Source organism: Rhea americana, unplaced genomic scaffold (assembly GCF_003343005.1).
Source record: "Rhea americana isolate MKP2758 unplaced genomic scaffold, rheAme1 scaffold_99, whole genome shotgun sequence".
Lineage (NCBI taxonomy): Eukaryota > Metazoa > Chordata > Aves > Rheiformes > Rheidae > Rhea > Rhea americana.
The window spans coordinates 1,795,615-1,810,918 of record NW_028187188.1 but is presented as its reverse complement, the minus strand read 5'-3'; the positions used below and the strand labels follow the sequence as shown (position 1 = coordinate 1,810,918).

Genomic DNA, 15,304 nt, shown 5'->3' with positions numbered 1-15,304 from the left:
ATAGTATTTGTTCTGATTGATGTGCTGGCTGACATTAGCTAAATTTTTATTAAGTGCTAAATTTGTCAAACTTCAAGGATATGTTAGGGTCTTTGCAGACAAAACTGTTAGCTGTCTGGTCCAAATTGCATGTCTGTTCTCAACGTAACAGGCAGGCCTTGGTTTCTTGAATGTCTAACAACATAATAGAAAGATTTTTTTTTTAATGACTTGTAGAGACTTGTAGCAAAATAACTTGTGTGCGACAATGCATAGGAAAGAGAAGGTTTTTTTCTTTTCTCTTGACATCTAGATATCTTGACAAGTGCAGATTTATAGAAGTCATTGAAGCCATTTTTAGATTCAAAAAAGAGAGCAAGGAAGAGGGAAAGTATCTTCTGTGTACTTCAATGGAAGTATAAATTTAATTTTAAAATTAAATTTACACTAATCAAAAGACACTACATAGTGATTAAACAGGGCAACAGATTTGAAATTCTTACTGAGTTTTATTTGACTCATCACAGCAATCCTGATACCAGACAAGGAATTTTCTGCTCTAAGTTTCTTTTTCTTCCATTATGGGGGACGCAAGGCACTGGTTTCTGCAGCTCAGTTATTCGGAATTTTTAAAGACATAATTGTCTTAAACATAAAGTTTAAGATACAAAATACAGATSTGTTGCCTGTTTCCCAGCATTTGTCAGCCTTTTTATTTTTCCTATCTACTTCAATCTATGCAAGATGTGTCCTGTTTGATCTGAATTCTAAAATCTCAGATTTTAAAAACTCAGATTTCATATGCATAGTGCATCATGAAGACTATAATCAATAACTTACTTCCCTTTTCTTTCTTWCTTAAGGCTTCTCCAAGTAAGACTTAATCCTTGAAAATCTCAATCAGAAATGGGTTGGACTTTCCCCACGTCATGCTCTTTGTCCTCCTGTCCTCTGTTCCACCGCGGCAGGAGTATCTTAACAGGGGCATAGAATAATGATTTGCATTTGGAAAAACACAGTCATTGTAACTATTTATCTTCATAACCAATTCTGGCAATCTTCTTCTATGAAGACATTTTTGATCTAGTGGTTCTAATGGCTACTATTGCATGTTCTCTTGTGTTTGTATATGGAAAAACTGTTTTTGCTGGACATTCAGTGAAAATGATTGTTTAATTCATTAATGTTCCCTGAACAGATTTTTGTTTTGTTTTTAAGGAACTTAGCGACTTAGCCCGTGATCCTCCAGCACAGTGTTCAGCGGGCCCCGTTGGAGATGACAGTAAGTAACCTTAAGTTTCATTTTTGCTCTGCTAACTCAAAGCATATCATGCCTAGATAATAATGCGGAGTTTTTCTTTTGTAGTGTTTCATTGGCAAGCCACAATTATGGGACCTGTAAGTATTCTAATTCTTGTGATGTAATACTAAACTTATATAGTGGTTCTTATTCAGGAAGAACTTTTTTTTTTAATCCTCTTATCAGGCTTTAGTTCTAGAAGCACTCCTTACACTGGTAGAAAATGAAGGAAGAAAAACRCCTTCTCACAATGATTATTTTATTGCTGAAGTGTTGTATCAGGACCTGTATTTGAGCAGAAAGAATCTTTAGAGTAGTGTAAGGCATGATTACTTAGTTTCTAGAAACTTAGCTTATGTTTGACTATTTCAGCAGTTTGAATCTAGCATGGACCTTGTTTGTAGTTGGGGCTAGTGCCAGCTTTAATGGGACTGCATTTGTGTGGATTTTAGAAGAGATTAGAGATGCCCTCTTTGATCTAGTGTCAGACACTGAGATCTTGGATACTTCTGGGAGTAGAAGGTAAAAAGTTATTGAAATGTGAGGTTCTGCATGTGACTAAGAGTGTGTATACACAGATACTCACACATGCATGTACAAACACATATGTATATGGATAGTGCCCATCTGAAACTTCAAGGTGATCCATGTTAGAATAAAGAGGACAGCTGTTTGGACTTATTAAAAATGTAACCTTTGAACACTTGGCGTACTGAGCTCTGGGGGCTGGTTATCTATGTTTAGAAAAGGAAACCACCTGTAACTTAAGGAGACAAAYATCAGATGCCAATAGACCTGGCGCCCCTATGTGATGCTTCTGCTTAGGCTGCGGCTGCAGAGTAGGAATTAAGTATTGGTGATGCTGTACTGCTCTGACTTGATGTATGGCTACAAAGCATATAAAGGTTTAAGCAGGTCACCGCCGAGAGTTTGCTTATTTGAGGTGCTTCTGACTGGCAAAATGGTTCTGTGTTCCCAAGTCTCTGGTCCTTGTTGAATGTAACGAAGTGCCTCAGAAAGACTAAACTGTTCAATATCTACACTCATATTTGAAATGCAGGGAATCTTCTTCACTGTACTGAGTCTGAATGYATGTGGCTGCTGTGTTGGCATGGTCATAGGTAGTAAACATCAGTTGATTTCAAAAATAGGATAAATATTTTTAGCTTCGCYTTCTGATTTAATAATGTACAGCTCCTTTTCTCTGTATGTTATATGTTGTGTCAGTCAAAAAGGTCTGTCTGTATTCTAGTCCCAAGATTGTTTTTTTGAGGTACTTTGAGGATAATGTGGTGCTACTAGTTCTCATGAGCCTGTAGTGTTGCTTAACGTTCTTAGTAAAAGATAAGGATCGTACTGCCAGTCATCTGGCATTCCACATCTGCATTTAATATGACATTATACAGGCTGTGGTTTTGTTGGTAAGATGTAGAGGAGCACGCATGGTTTGTCTTCTCTAGTTTTAACAGATTCTGGGAGGAGTTTGCTTCTATAGTTGCTAAAATGTATCCCAGACAGGGTGTAGAAAAAGGGTTGCTTGCTGGCTCCTCAGCTCCTGAAGTAGTATGCATTGATCAAGCACAGAAGGTCATGATTTTATTCCTGTGGTTTCGGCAGAGATTGTGTGGCATATAACCTACACTTTGACACGTTTTTGTCCCTCGTCTTGTATTACAGAATTTCATTTACTGATATTTAACATAGTAAGATGTACTTACTGCTTTACGTAAGTGAAATGTTCTTTCAAACAATACGAAAGTTCAGTTTCTAAGTAACTCAGAAGTGTACTTTGAGCTCTGTGTGTCAAATCCATTTTTCATAGTCTTGAGACTGGAATTAAAAGCACTGTATTCTGTAGGTTAAACAACAAAGTTAGATAGTTCCACTTCAGAAATTTTTAGTTGTAATTTCAAACTAAAACTTCTTACAACATCTTTCTTCTTGTTAAGTAGTAACTCACACAATCTATGACTGATCACTCCATTTATTCTCCTCTCTCCGCTTTCATACACTTTACTGCTAGTATTCAAATCTGAGTGAATTCTTCCTATATCTGTTTCTTTGGAGCAGGGGAATGTAAAATATTTCATGTACTAGATTATGGTGAATTTCTAACAGAGAGGAAGTTGGGTTTTTTGTTTTTTTTTGTTTGTTTGTTTGGTTTTTTTTTGTTTTTTGTTTTTTTGGAGCAGAGAGTTAGTTGTGTGTAAGGAGAGGTTTTCTGCAGAGCTAAACAGTGCCTACACCAAAGAGAGACCTTAGGGGATGGGAAGCCTTTGAGTTGTCTTTTGCTGTGATTGCTTGGGTGATTGTAACATGAGCTCTCCAAGCGCAGAACTTCAAGTTCTTGAACTTGTTAGATAAGACTTCCTATCTGTTATTGTTATTTCTTGGCATTATCTCAGAGATCTGAATGCCTTTGCAAGTTGTCCTGAGTGGATTGTCACAGAAGTTTTTTTTTTTTTTTTTTTTTTTTTGAAGCGTTAGCTCAGAGAGGTCCATCCAAAATGTGTCACATATCTGTTCTGCATCACTTAACCTTAGGAAGTAGTAGTTAAATTTTAGCAGCATCTCTGTTTTATCTGTTTTATTAGTGGATTAAACAGTTCCATTGTTTAAACGCATTCATTGTCCTTTTATGTATTTAAAAACTACATCTTCAGTGAAATGTAGTCCTGAAGATGATAATTGGAGAATTATTTGCTTGCTTTGACAGAACGACAGTCCGTATCAGGGTGGTGTATTCTTCTTGACAATTCACTTTCCTACAGACTACCCTTTCAAACCACCTAAGGTAAGTATTACTTTCTCATTCATGAAATTAATGCTCTTTAAGGAGCTGAGTGCAGGATAGCAATTGTGAATATTTGAGTTCTATTAATGTCAAATTCTCATTTCATTCATATATTCTTATAAAAAAAATCTTAGATGCCTATCTCTCTCTGACTGGCCCACTAACTTATGTGCTGGCATGTATTCAAGGAGCATATTCACACACAGTAATTCTAAACTGCTTGGAATTGTTTGTTTTCTTTTTTGTTTTTGTAACAGTCTAATTATTAGGAAAACTCATTGGCTTTCGTTACTGTAATAGAATTCTTGCCTAGGGAACTGTCAAGTCTTACTGTTTAGCTCTTTGGGATGTTATATAAAAATGTGACCCTAATGATGCGGAGAGAAGTGTTGAGTCTGAAATCAATTAATATTGTATCTGTTACAATCTGGTGATAATTGTGAAATAATGTTAGTAGCTGGCAAAATTGCAAAAAGAGTATACCTGCACTTTCATTCTGAATGAAAATTGGAAAACTTGGAGTGGCCATAGTGTTTGAAGTTCTTTAGCTCTATGATGGCCATGTTGCCGTGGCTGAAACAGTTCTGATGTGTGTCTTCATTGTGTTACAGGTGTCTGTGATTAAAACATAGCCTCATATTTGACTTCTTTCTATTCTAATTAGAGTGCCTAGTAATTTGAAATCCAGAGGCTGCTGCTTTGGATGCATTTTTGTGAATTTGTAATGCAGTCTAACTGTTAATTTCTTACTTTTCTTTTAGAATAAATTGAGTTGACTAATAGCTTGATTGAAAAGAAAGCAACATCGTAATTGTCACAGACTGAAACACATTTTTTTCTATTTTTTTAATTACAGGTTGCATTTACAACAAGAATCTATCATCCAAATATTAACAGTAATGGCAGCATTTGTCTCGATATTCTAAGATCACAGTGGTCTCCTGCTTTAACTATTTCTAAAGGTAACTTTTCTGAAGGAGAAATGTTTCAATCTTTTGTTGAATACTGTGTTTTTAGCTTTGATTGTCTTGTTCCTGCCCCATCTCTCCCTCCCTGCCTGCCTCTCTCTCTCTCTCTCTCTCTCTCTCTCTCTTAACCCTTAGTCATTCTAACCTGTGTTTTTCCAATTTGATAATGATATCTTACTGGATTTTTAATGGATGTTTGTTTTTTCAAACACCTTCTGCTGTTTAAGGCCTTGTCTGGCCACTTACTTGCTTCAGAATTCTTAGCGATGCTTACTAGCTTGGTCCCAGAGGGGACTGCCAGCATCTGAATTGAAGCAGGCTTACGGTGGTTTGTTCAAGCTACAGCTGAGAAACTGCTTGTTTGCACCTGTGCATGTAAATGTACTTTTGCTTTTCAATTTAAAGATGGTTTGTTTCACTTCAGTTTTTAATAAGGAAGTCTATGTAAATGTTTGAGTCTGTTTAGAATTACATTTTGATTTATATTGGCATATCTCTATATCTCTGTGGATAGGAAATAAAAGGAAATGGATATTGATACGTGTTGCTTTCTGCCACCATACAGTGGCATTGTCTTCAGGGACTGAGCTTAGTGATTGTGCTTCAGGATAAGCTGAATTTGTGCCGCAATAGAAACTTTGTAACTTTCTTCATTTTACTATAGTAAATGCCAGTTCTCAAATACTTTCATGATGATAGAACTTTGTTTATTTGGCTGCTTACACTGGTCACTGTGGCTTCAAAAGATCTCTCAAAGTGCTTTTTTATGTATAGAACTTGTAATTTTTGTCTGTCCAAGGAGTATGTTTGTGATAGGAATGTGAATCCCCTACATTTTAATGTTGTCACCACCRTTTTTCTTTAAAGCTGCTGTGAGAGTAGAGAACTCAGATCCTATAGTGGCCTGCAACAGTGTGTCTCCCTAGCAGTCTTATTCCTTTATTTTACAACATACCTGTAGTTTTATCAGTGCAGATTGGAATATTCCAATTTTAGACACTACAGAGGAAGACTAGAGTCTGATTGAAAGTTCTGATTCTAGTGATGAAAAAACACAGAATATGTTGATCATCAGAATACATAGTAACATGCTCTAGTTAGCTGCTACCTTGTATCATAGTTCAGAGGACAACAGCCCTATTTTTGTGTGTGTTTGTGGAAGGCAGTGAGTATTGGGAAATGCGAAACAAACAGTTCTTGGGAATTTTAAATCATTTTGGACTTTTTTTTATTTAGGGTAGGCTACAAATTTACTTTGGCTGTATATCAGGAAAAGGCTTTTGGGGCCCTCCAGCATGCTGACATTGTCTTAATGCGCAGAGCCATGCTCCATTGTTTCTGAAATCCTTGCTCCTGTTTTGCTATTGAGGTTGGTTTGTTTGTGTTTTGCAGTTCTCTTATCCATTTGTTCACTGTTATGTGATCCAAATCCAGATGACCCACTAGTGCCAGAGATTGCACGTATCTATAAAACAGACAGAGACAAGTAAGTACAGCATTACGTAAGACATACTTCCACAGACTGTGAAGAGCTCTCTGTCAGACAGCAGTTGTATTGAGTATGCCCTTTGTGAAAATCTGGGATGGAGAAAACTTGTGTGTCGAAGAGATACCTATTCTTCTTGCTAGTGCAAAGTTTAAAAACAAAGAGACTTAGTATCTTTGAAGTTGTGGGGGAGGGAGAATATCTTTCTCACAAATGTGGCAGTATTTGAAAGTGTATATTGCCTACTTACTGGCTTACTATGCTTGAATAGCAAACTTATATGAAGTAGCCTTTGGTCTTATATTAATGCTAAATATACTTATCCAATTAGGTACAATAGGTTAGCAAGAGAGTGGACAGAGAAATACGCTATGCTGTAGGGTAAGAATATCTGCACATTATGGTGCATTTAACAAAATGGAAACTTGTCAGCACTTGAGTGCTGCATGCTTTAAAGCACTGGATTAACTAACAGATAATGGATGCACCATTTACTGAACCCGAATATTTAACAGCTTGGTCTGTGGCTAGTGTGAAATGTATTGGCTAGTCACTATTTCTCACAGATACTGCTCTTGCATGTCAAAAAAAAAAAAAAGAAAAAAAAAAGAAATAATTACCCAATTTGGAGCCAGCCTGTGAACTTGTTCTGGTAAGTATTTACCTAGATTTTATTAGAATTTCATTAAAAATRATCCCCTGGAAACAGTACTTTATAATCGGACCTCATGCATAGAAATGCATGAATTTAGACTATCCAAACTTAAACTTTTTATTATTCAGCAATGTCTTGTCTTCTACATACTCCATACCAGGAAAATAGGAGTTATGATCTGCTTGTATAGTTGAAAACTTACTACTGACAAGCATGGAGTTAAGTACAAACTAATTGTCAGCTCAATTCCTGTGGAAGTACTGTACTTAAAAAGATAGTCTGTTACTACTCCTTTTTTTTTAATTGCTTGAGCAGTATATTAATGTGAATAGAGAATACTGAGCATGAAGAGATGCTTACTGTTGTCTTACTCTAAAATAGGAAAATTGACATAAATTCTGTATCCAATGATACCATTAACCAAGTAATCTTTACTGATGGCATGTGATACTCTATATTAGTTATCCTAAGGACCATATTTAAACAAAACACTCCCCTTGCCCTTCCCACCACAGGTGGTCTCTATTCCTTCCCCTTCAGCAGTCTTTCACAACAAACTTCTAGCAAATCTGCTCAGTTTAGATTTGAAGTATTTTATGTAGATTAGAAAATATCCAGGTCAGTCTAGGGAGGGATTTGTTCAGGGTTTTTCGGTTTGTTAGTGTAGAAAGAAATTTCTCTTAATGTGATGAAGAATAGGGAGATGAGGGTAAAGTATGAATTTATCATTGGCCTGTTTTTATGCTGGCACTAATTCAATTTCTGTTTTTGTTTGCAGGTACAACAGAATATCTCGGGAATGGACTCAGAAGTATGCCATGTGATGCTACCTTAAAGTCAGAATAACCTGCATTATAGCTGGAATAAACTTTAAATTACTGTTCCTTTTTTGATTTTCTTATCCGGCTGCTCCCCTATCAGACCTCATCTTTTTTATTTTTTTTGTTTACCTCCTTCCATTCATGCACATGCTCATCTGAGAAGACTTTAGTTCTTCCAGCTTTGGACAATAACTGCTTTTAGAATCTGTAAAGTAGTTACACAAGAACAATTGCCCAAGATTCAGATTTTTTTTTTTAATGGAGCATGTGTATTATGTGGCCAATGTCTTCATTCTAACTTGGTTATGAGATTTAAAAAAAAAAATCATTCCTCACTCTCTAACAGATACTGAAGATATCACCTGAAGGGGGGAGGGGAGATGGATGTTCAGTTTTCTCCCATCAAAGAAGTAACATTGCTGTAGCAACATCCATCTTGTTCTAAACCTTCCAGTGTTAGAGAAATGAGGTTTTGCTATAAACTTTTGCTCATAACTGATGTGTCTGGAGAATTGGTACTGAAACTATAGCATCAGCAGAACAGAAAATGTGATGTATCTTATGCATGTCAATAAAGGAATGACCAGTTCTTGTTTTACAGAGAATGGAAATTGGAAGTCAAACATCCCTTGTATTCCAAAATAGGGTCTAAGAACATTTTTGTAATTCATTTAAATTTTGTTAGGAGGCTTGGAGCTATTAGTTAATCTGTCTTCCAAAACACTGTTTAATATAGCACTGAATAAATGATGCAAGTTGTCAATGGATGAGTGATCAACTAATAGCTCTGCTAGTAATTGATTTATTTTCTTCAATAAAGTTGCATAAACCAATGAGTTAGCTGCCTAGATTAATCAATATGGGAAACAAAATCTTTTGTAAAAGCAAAGCTGGTTTTTGTATATACTGTTGGGATTTGCCTCATTGTTTAACATCAAATAATGATGTAAAGTTCGATAGAGCGAATCTTTTGCCATTTTCAGTTATAATACTCAGTCTGTTGCAGGTTGACACATTGTTCGGCCTGATGTATGCAGAATTAATAAGCTAACATAGTAGTGTAGCCTTAGTTGTGTGCTACACTTGGTGCTGGGAGCCCAGCGTTCAAGGATGGACTTGGGACCCAGCAGATCTGAAGTGGTGTGTTGTGGAGATGCTTCCTGATGCACCTGTGTTTGCTGACTGAGAACCTTTTTCTTCACCTTGTATGCTTGACAGCTGAAAGATCTTAATGTGGGAGTAATGATGAGGCAAAAAATATAAAATAAAGTACTGTTTTGATGTGGGAATTGTCATGAGGCTGTGTTGAAGTGACTTTACTATGTGGGATGTTCATTACCATTGAAAAGGACTTGTTCAGCCATGCTGCCATTTACATTAATGACTATTTTAATGCAACAGACACTTTCCTCATGTCAGGTGACTAAACGTGAATAAAGACTCATTGCTATTGGATTTTTGTTCTACAAGAAACATTGTCTTGTGCCATTAGTTTATCGCTGCAGCAACAAGGGCATTACTAAGCATCCGGCTCTATTGTTTCCTGCCCTCTTCCTTCATATTTTTCCTTGTTTGTTTCCTGGTTGGTTTTTTTGGTCTCCATTCTTAACATCCATAGCTTCATTTTCTCTAGTCTTGTACTATCAGTTTATTGTGCATCTGTGACTTCGCACTGGCACCACTTTTGCACTGCTTATAGTTATGTACATTCTGATTCCTTGTCCCCACATGGATATGGAAAGCTAGATGTAAAATAAATGTTAAACCTTAATTTTTATAAAAATTTGAATATGTAGTTTGGACATGGTTTGTTCTGGTTTTAAAATGTGAAAGTGAACTTTTTTAAAAAACTTCTAGCTGGCTTGACATTAAGAAACCTGGGGTCTCTTAACAGCGCATGCCTCACTGAAACGATCTTTTCTTAAATTAGTTAACRAAGTTGCAGTTCCTGCAGTATTTCTGCTTTACTAACCAAAGATTTTTAGTTGTTTATAAACGTGCACCATTTTTCTTGGAACTGGATATACTTACAAGGTGGTTGCCTTTAGTGTAACAATTGAGGTAAAAGCTTGTATTTAGAAGCTGGCAAACATATTGCTCCCACCTTTTTGTTAATTGTGTTATTTTGATTCTTGTCACTGTGTCATGGAGCCATAGCCACTAAATGTGGATCTGTTTTCTCGAGTGATTGCAGAGAAAGATCTCTTGTGAAGTATTAGGCTCCAGACTTTATACAGCTCAAGGGGGTGTGGGTGAGGGAGGGTCAGGGAAGGAGAAGGTGGAACAGCCCACGGGTAGTATATTCCCTAGAGGACAGAAATCTTGATTGGACCACTCTATATTCTGTTGTACATCTGTAATGGCATTTCTGTGGTAATTTTTCTAATTAGAAAGTATGGACTTTGGAAGAATGAGAGGGAATTTACAGCTCGAATGTAGATGTCACGTGTGCGTGGGAGAGGCCATGCTGAGATGCTTGCCACCGGGAGGTGGGAAATAGCAGCTGTCTTGCCTTWAGCAGTCTGGGGTAGCATCCAGCCCTGGCTTCCCCCGTAAGTTATATCGGGSTTGCTGTTGAAGGAGTGGAGGGGAGAGAGTGGTTAATGTGAACCGACAAACAGATAACTAAAGAATTTGAGAACTTCCTACCGAAACAAAACACTTGGGTGAACTATTCACTAAAGTAATGGCTACCAAAACTGTGCCAAGGGTCTGAAAGGTATGTAGTAGAACTCGATCACTATTGAAACATAAGGATAAAAGGACTCTAAATTTAAACTTCTAGTGAGAAAACTGGTGAAGAGTTGAGCTGCCCTGTCCAGTTCTGTTAAAAGACTTATTTCACAATGACCTGTACAGTAATAACTTGAGAACACAGAATCCTAAAAGTCTTAGATTGAGCAAAATACATATTAATGGATTTTATTTGAGGGTTTTTATAATGAAGTGTCAAAGCAAGATAATTGAAAGATTTTGAAAAATGTGACAAAACTACAATGGTGTTTTTAGAATTTTTAAGATTCTTAGCTATACTTAAGGGGAGTTTGAATTTGACATAAAGTATCAGTCAGCTTATTCAAATCTCACTTGAATAGCTTAGCAGTTTTGAGTCTTCTCAGGATGCAGAAAAACATGATCTGTAGCATTGGTTAGGGATTTTTTTTTCTTTCCCTGTCTGCTGGTGCACACAGCATCTTCTCTGTTGAAAAATGAGTGCAAACACATTTTTTTCATGTATGTAAAAATATTCCTGTTAGTGGCACTTCACAAAATTTCTCTCTATATAAAGATTATAGATGCTAACTTTCTAAAACAGAAGTCTGGCTTTAAGCAGACGACAACAATAAGCTCTGATTTTTATGGTGGGATGGAACTACAGTTTGGCAAATGATTAAGACTACAAGTTAATACATAGGTGTGCTGACATACTGTACTAGGCCTATTAAATTTGATAATTGCTTATGCAGAAAGTAACTAGCATTAATTAAAAAGGATAACCTAATAGTTTAAACATTCAAAGCTAGAAATACTTTAAGTAACTTTTTTTAATTTATTCCTTTTTTTTTTTTGCAGCCTCCCCTCAATTGTTCTCYCTTGTCATTTTATTTCAAATTCTTCATTATTATAAAAATAGTTTCTTGTGCGTATTGTCATCTGAAGCAGATTTCATAGATCCATTGAACGTAGCATTCAGAAGAAATCTTCAGTCTACGTGTCCCTAGTGAAACTTAAAGCATGGTAAAATCAGAGTTCAACTGAAGATTTCTTGCTATGTTTATAAGTGTCAGGAAAAATATTACTTTTGATTTCTTTCCTTTGTTTGTAGATTYACGTGTGAAAACTAGGCCAAGACAAATGTCTCTTTCAGTGAGTTTTGTGAAACAAGTTGGCACTAGAACAATGGAATGAGACCAATAATCTATGATCAATAAAGGCTCCTGAGATATTGAGGTCACTTCATTAGAATACAGACTACTCTGTAATCCCCTAAAGCTTTAAAAACAAAAAGCTGCTATTGTCAGGAATCATTTGTCCACTTTAAGCTGGTCAGTTCTTGGTGTTACTGAATGGATGCTATTTACCCCAGAGCCTTCACCGTACTTGGAGAATTGTGGGATTCAGACCATGATAGGCAATTTTCCATGTTTAAAAGGTGTTTGGAATTATGGCTGAAATGTTTCCAGTGAGTCTGAGGGATAGTATATTGGCAACAATGCCAGAGCAATGCAGAGGGGAAAAAAAGTGTGTGGTAAAGCAGGGAATAATAAAATTGTGGGTAAAAATGCAATGTAAAGAGATGGTACAGAAGGGAAAGATGGGCTGCTAGGCTCAGCCCATCTTACCGTAAAGTGAAAATGTGTTGCTGTCATGATAACTCCTGCAGTCTAGCATAAAACTAACCGGTTTCAAAATAAYGTAGAGTAAGATGGCTGATGAAGTGTAATTTTTAAGTACCAAGTTAGCTGGTTGAAGAATAGCAATTAAGGCTTAGCTTTAGGAAGAGTAATTCAGAATGTAGAGCTTTTGTAGTTGTATATGCATAAGGTATTTAAGTTGCTCTCTGATTGTTTTGCCAATGTCCATAAACTGTGACTTGCTTTTCTCCTTAGTTAATGCTGCAGTAACTTGGGTCTCCTAGGTCCTGTAGAAGCAAGCACTCAGCCTTCTTCAGGGATAGTTCAAACTAATGAATTTTTTATACTGCAGTGAGGTGAGTGTGCTCACGTGGTCTGYTTGGTGCAAATCAGCTGTGGGTGAAGGGGCTTAGTAGCTTCCAGGTGAGCAGCAGTAACATCTTATGCTGCTGCAACTATTTCTAGAGCAGCTGTCTGTCTGAGTTAAGTTAGAAGAGGTGATAAGCATAATCTTAACTTCTGGCAGCTGTCACTGTAAAAATGCAACAGTGAATTTGATAGGACATCTCTGCATAAGGTAAAATTTAAGATTTTTTTTTTTTAAGGGCAAACATCCCTGTTTGAAGAAGATGCTGAATTCTTGCAGTCAAAAAGACTTAAAGATTTTTCTCTGTACCAATAATTCTGCTCTGATACATGAATGCAGCCAAGCTAAGTAAATAATTCATGGATACTTTCAGAAATTGAAAGTTCTGTAATATTTAACCATTATTGTATTCTTTTTTCCTGTTGCAAGTTTGGGATTCTCTTACCAGAGTAAGAGGTCCAGATTTCTTCATATTCAAACGATCTTTGATGAACATATCAGTATTAGCTCCTGTAGGAGTTCTCAGTTGATGAACTTGGAGAAACAAGGACACTTCTAGAACGTAGTACTGATTTGGCATTTTTAGAATGGATGAGTTCTGACTGGAAAACTGAATTCAATATTTGGGACTGAAAGTTGTTCCAAATTAGTRTGTCTATGAATGAGGCCTTTTAAAAAATCTTGCACCTTTGAAGCATCTGTGTCTGGTCTCTATAATTGATGTAAATGTCTTTAAAAAAATTTWCAAATTTAGAGATACAAGTTACTTATTCTTTTGTTATTTTGAGGGAGGGGGTGCTCAACTTTTGTATACCTCTGTTCTATGCTAAGAATTAGGGCACYGCTGTTTCATTTTTGTCCCTATTATGAAGCCCAGTGATGATTTCCACTCCGTAGTGTTTCAAGAGACATCTGTTAAATGTCAGCTTCTGAGAGGTTCTGGTTTTTTTGAAAGGCTGAAGAGGACAAACTATATAAAAATGCATTAACCAATCCAATTAAAATGGATGCAAGGATGTTTGGAGGAGGCTTTCTTGCTTCAGTGATACTATAATCTGTGAGTAAAAGATCTTATAAAGGCAGTCTACCATTAKTATATTTTAAGCCACCCTTGATTCTATAAATCTGTTACGTATATAGAAATAAAAGCAAGCCCCCCAAAATAAAAACAAGCCCCCTAAAATATAGAATGAACTTGGCCTTGCAGATGCTTACTTTGCACAACTATTATGGTATCTTTTTTGTAATGTAGTAGTGGCTCTTTCTCAACTCTATTTGTTTTAAGGATTATGCCATTTCAGGGATRCAATCAGTCCTATACAGTTGGGGTGCTTAATACAGTTAGTTTTGCATAAATAATGAAGGGAGTTTGTTGTACACCTAGATAACTGAGGTTTTACTTTGATAAGTAGTATTGCTGTAAAAGGCAAGACAACGTTTCTCATGGTGTATCTACAAAGGAAGGCTAACTGAAATGTGTAAGCCAAAGTGCAAACTTAAGTACATATGGTTTATCCTAGTATAAGCTTCCTTTGGCTATATTACTTTAAATATAAAAATACTTAGGGGGTTTGCGATTTATGGTTTGCTTGGAAATCAGCTCTAAGCTGAACAAAGAGGTTTTATAGGACAAATGCAGATCAAGGACCAGTATAAGGGGCAAAACTTTCCCATGTAAGTGAAATGTCACCTCCTGTTTATAAAATGTTCACTGAATTAACTACTTCTATTATTTTATTAATGTTTTTACAGTYTGAGTTGTATTTCATGAGGATATCCTTATGTCTTTTATGCATAATGATTTGTGTTTCCTGAGAACCTGCTCCAGACTTACTGAAAGCTGTGTTTCAAGGTATGGTCACACAGTCATAGGCAATTGAATTAGAGGGCTAGGTGGATGTTATTTAATTTAGCCAGATTTTGCTGCTCCTGGTTTGTATGTGCTGCATTTAACACTCAAAATTACTTTTGTGTGTGTGTGTGTGTATGCAGAAGACATCAATTTTCATTGCTATAACTTTATAAGTTGAGAAGGAAGTAGAAGTGCGTTGTTTGGATTAACTGTAGGTGACACAAAACTATAGTAAGCTCTAAAAAATTGCAAATGAGCTTAAAACATTTTGTATGCAGTATTCTTTGAGATGCTAATACAACTGATGGGTAAACATTCCAAGCTTTCAGAACAAAAATACAAATGGGAAGATAGGCTTGTGGGAGGCATGGACCAGTTACCTTCAAATTTTTGAATGTCAAGCAATTTCTTTGAAATGTCATTTTTTTCTTTTTGACATGGTTGATGTGTTAACTTACCAGGCACACTTACTAAGCTGCGCTATAAAGAAAACAGGAAAATGAAAAGAGAAGTTGCCRTTTGTTGCTTAGCTTAAGCTAGAACATCTCAAGTTCACAGGGGCAGCAGCCTGATACAGAAACGCCTTGCAGTTGACCAATCAGTCCTCCTAACCTCGTTTTTCCTCCCACAGCCTTCCTGTGCTGTTCGTCTCCACCTTTTAGAAGCCCGCAGTTCTGTGTGTATCTCTCTTTCCTTTGACCCACTCTGCTAGATAGGACTGCTTTTT

The 15,304-nt window shown here is 36.4% G+C and overlaps 1 protein-coding gene across 2 annotated transcripts; it reads left to right on the top strand.

The window, feature by feature from the left end:
- The first annotated feature begins 1,162 nt into the window (after positions 1-1,162).
- UBE2D3 (ubiquitin conjugating enzyme E2 D3) lies at positions 1,163-9,458 on the top strand. Of its 2 annotated transcripts, XM_085325685.1 has the most exons (7): positions 1,163-1,261; positions 1,346-1,377; positions 3,996-4,073; positions 4,930-5,035; positions 6,434-6,527; positions 6,859-6,908; positions 7,961-9,458. In XM_085325685.1, coding segments are annotated over exons 1-6 (360 nt in total). In that variant the 5' UTR covers positions 1,163-1,260; the 3' UTR covers position 6,908; positions 7,961-9,458. The 2 variants fall into 2 exon arrangements, with proteins under 2 accessions (XP_085181811.1, XP_085181812.1); XM_085325686.1 differs by lacking the exon at positions 6,859-6,908.
- Positions 9,459-15,304: the final 5,846 nt, after the last annotated feature.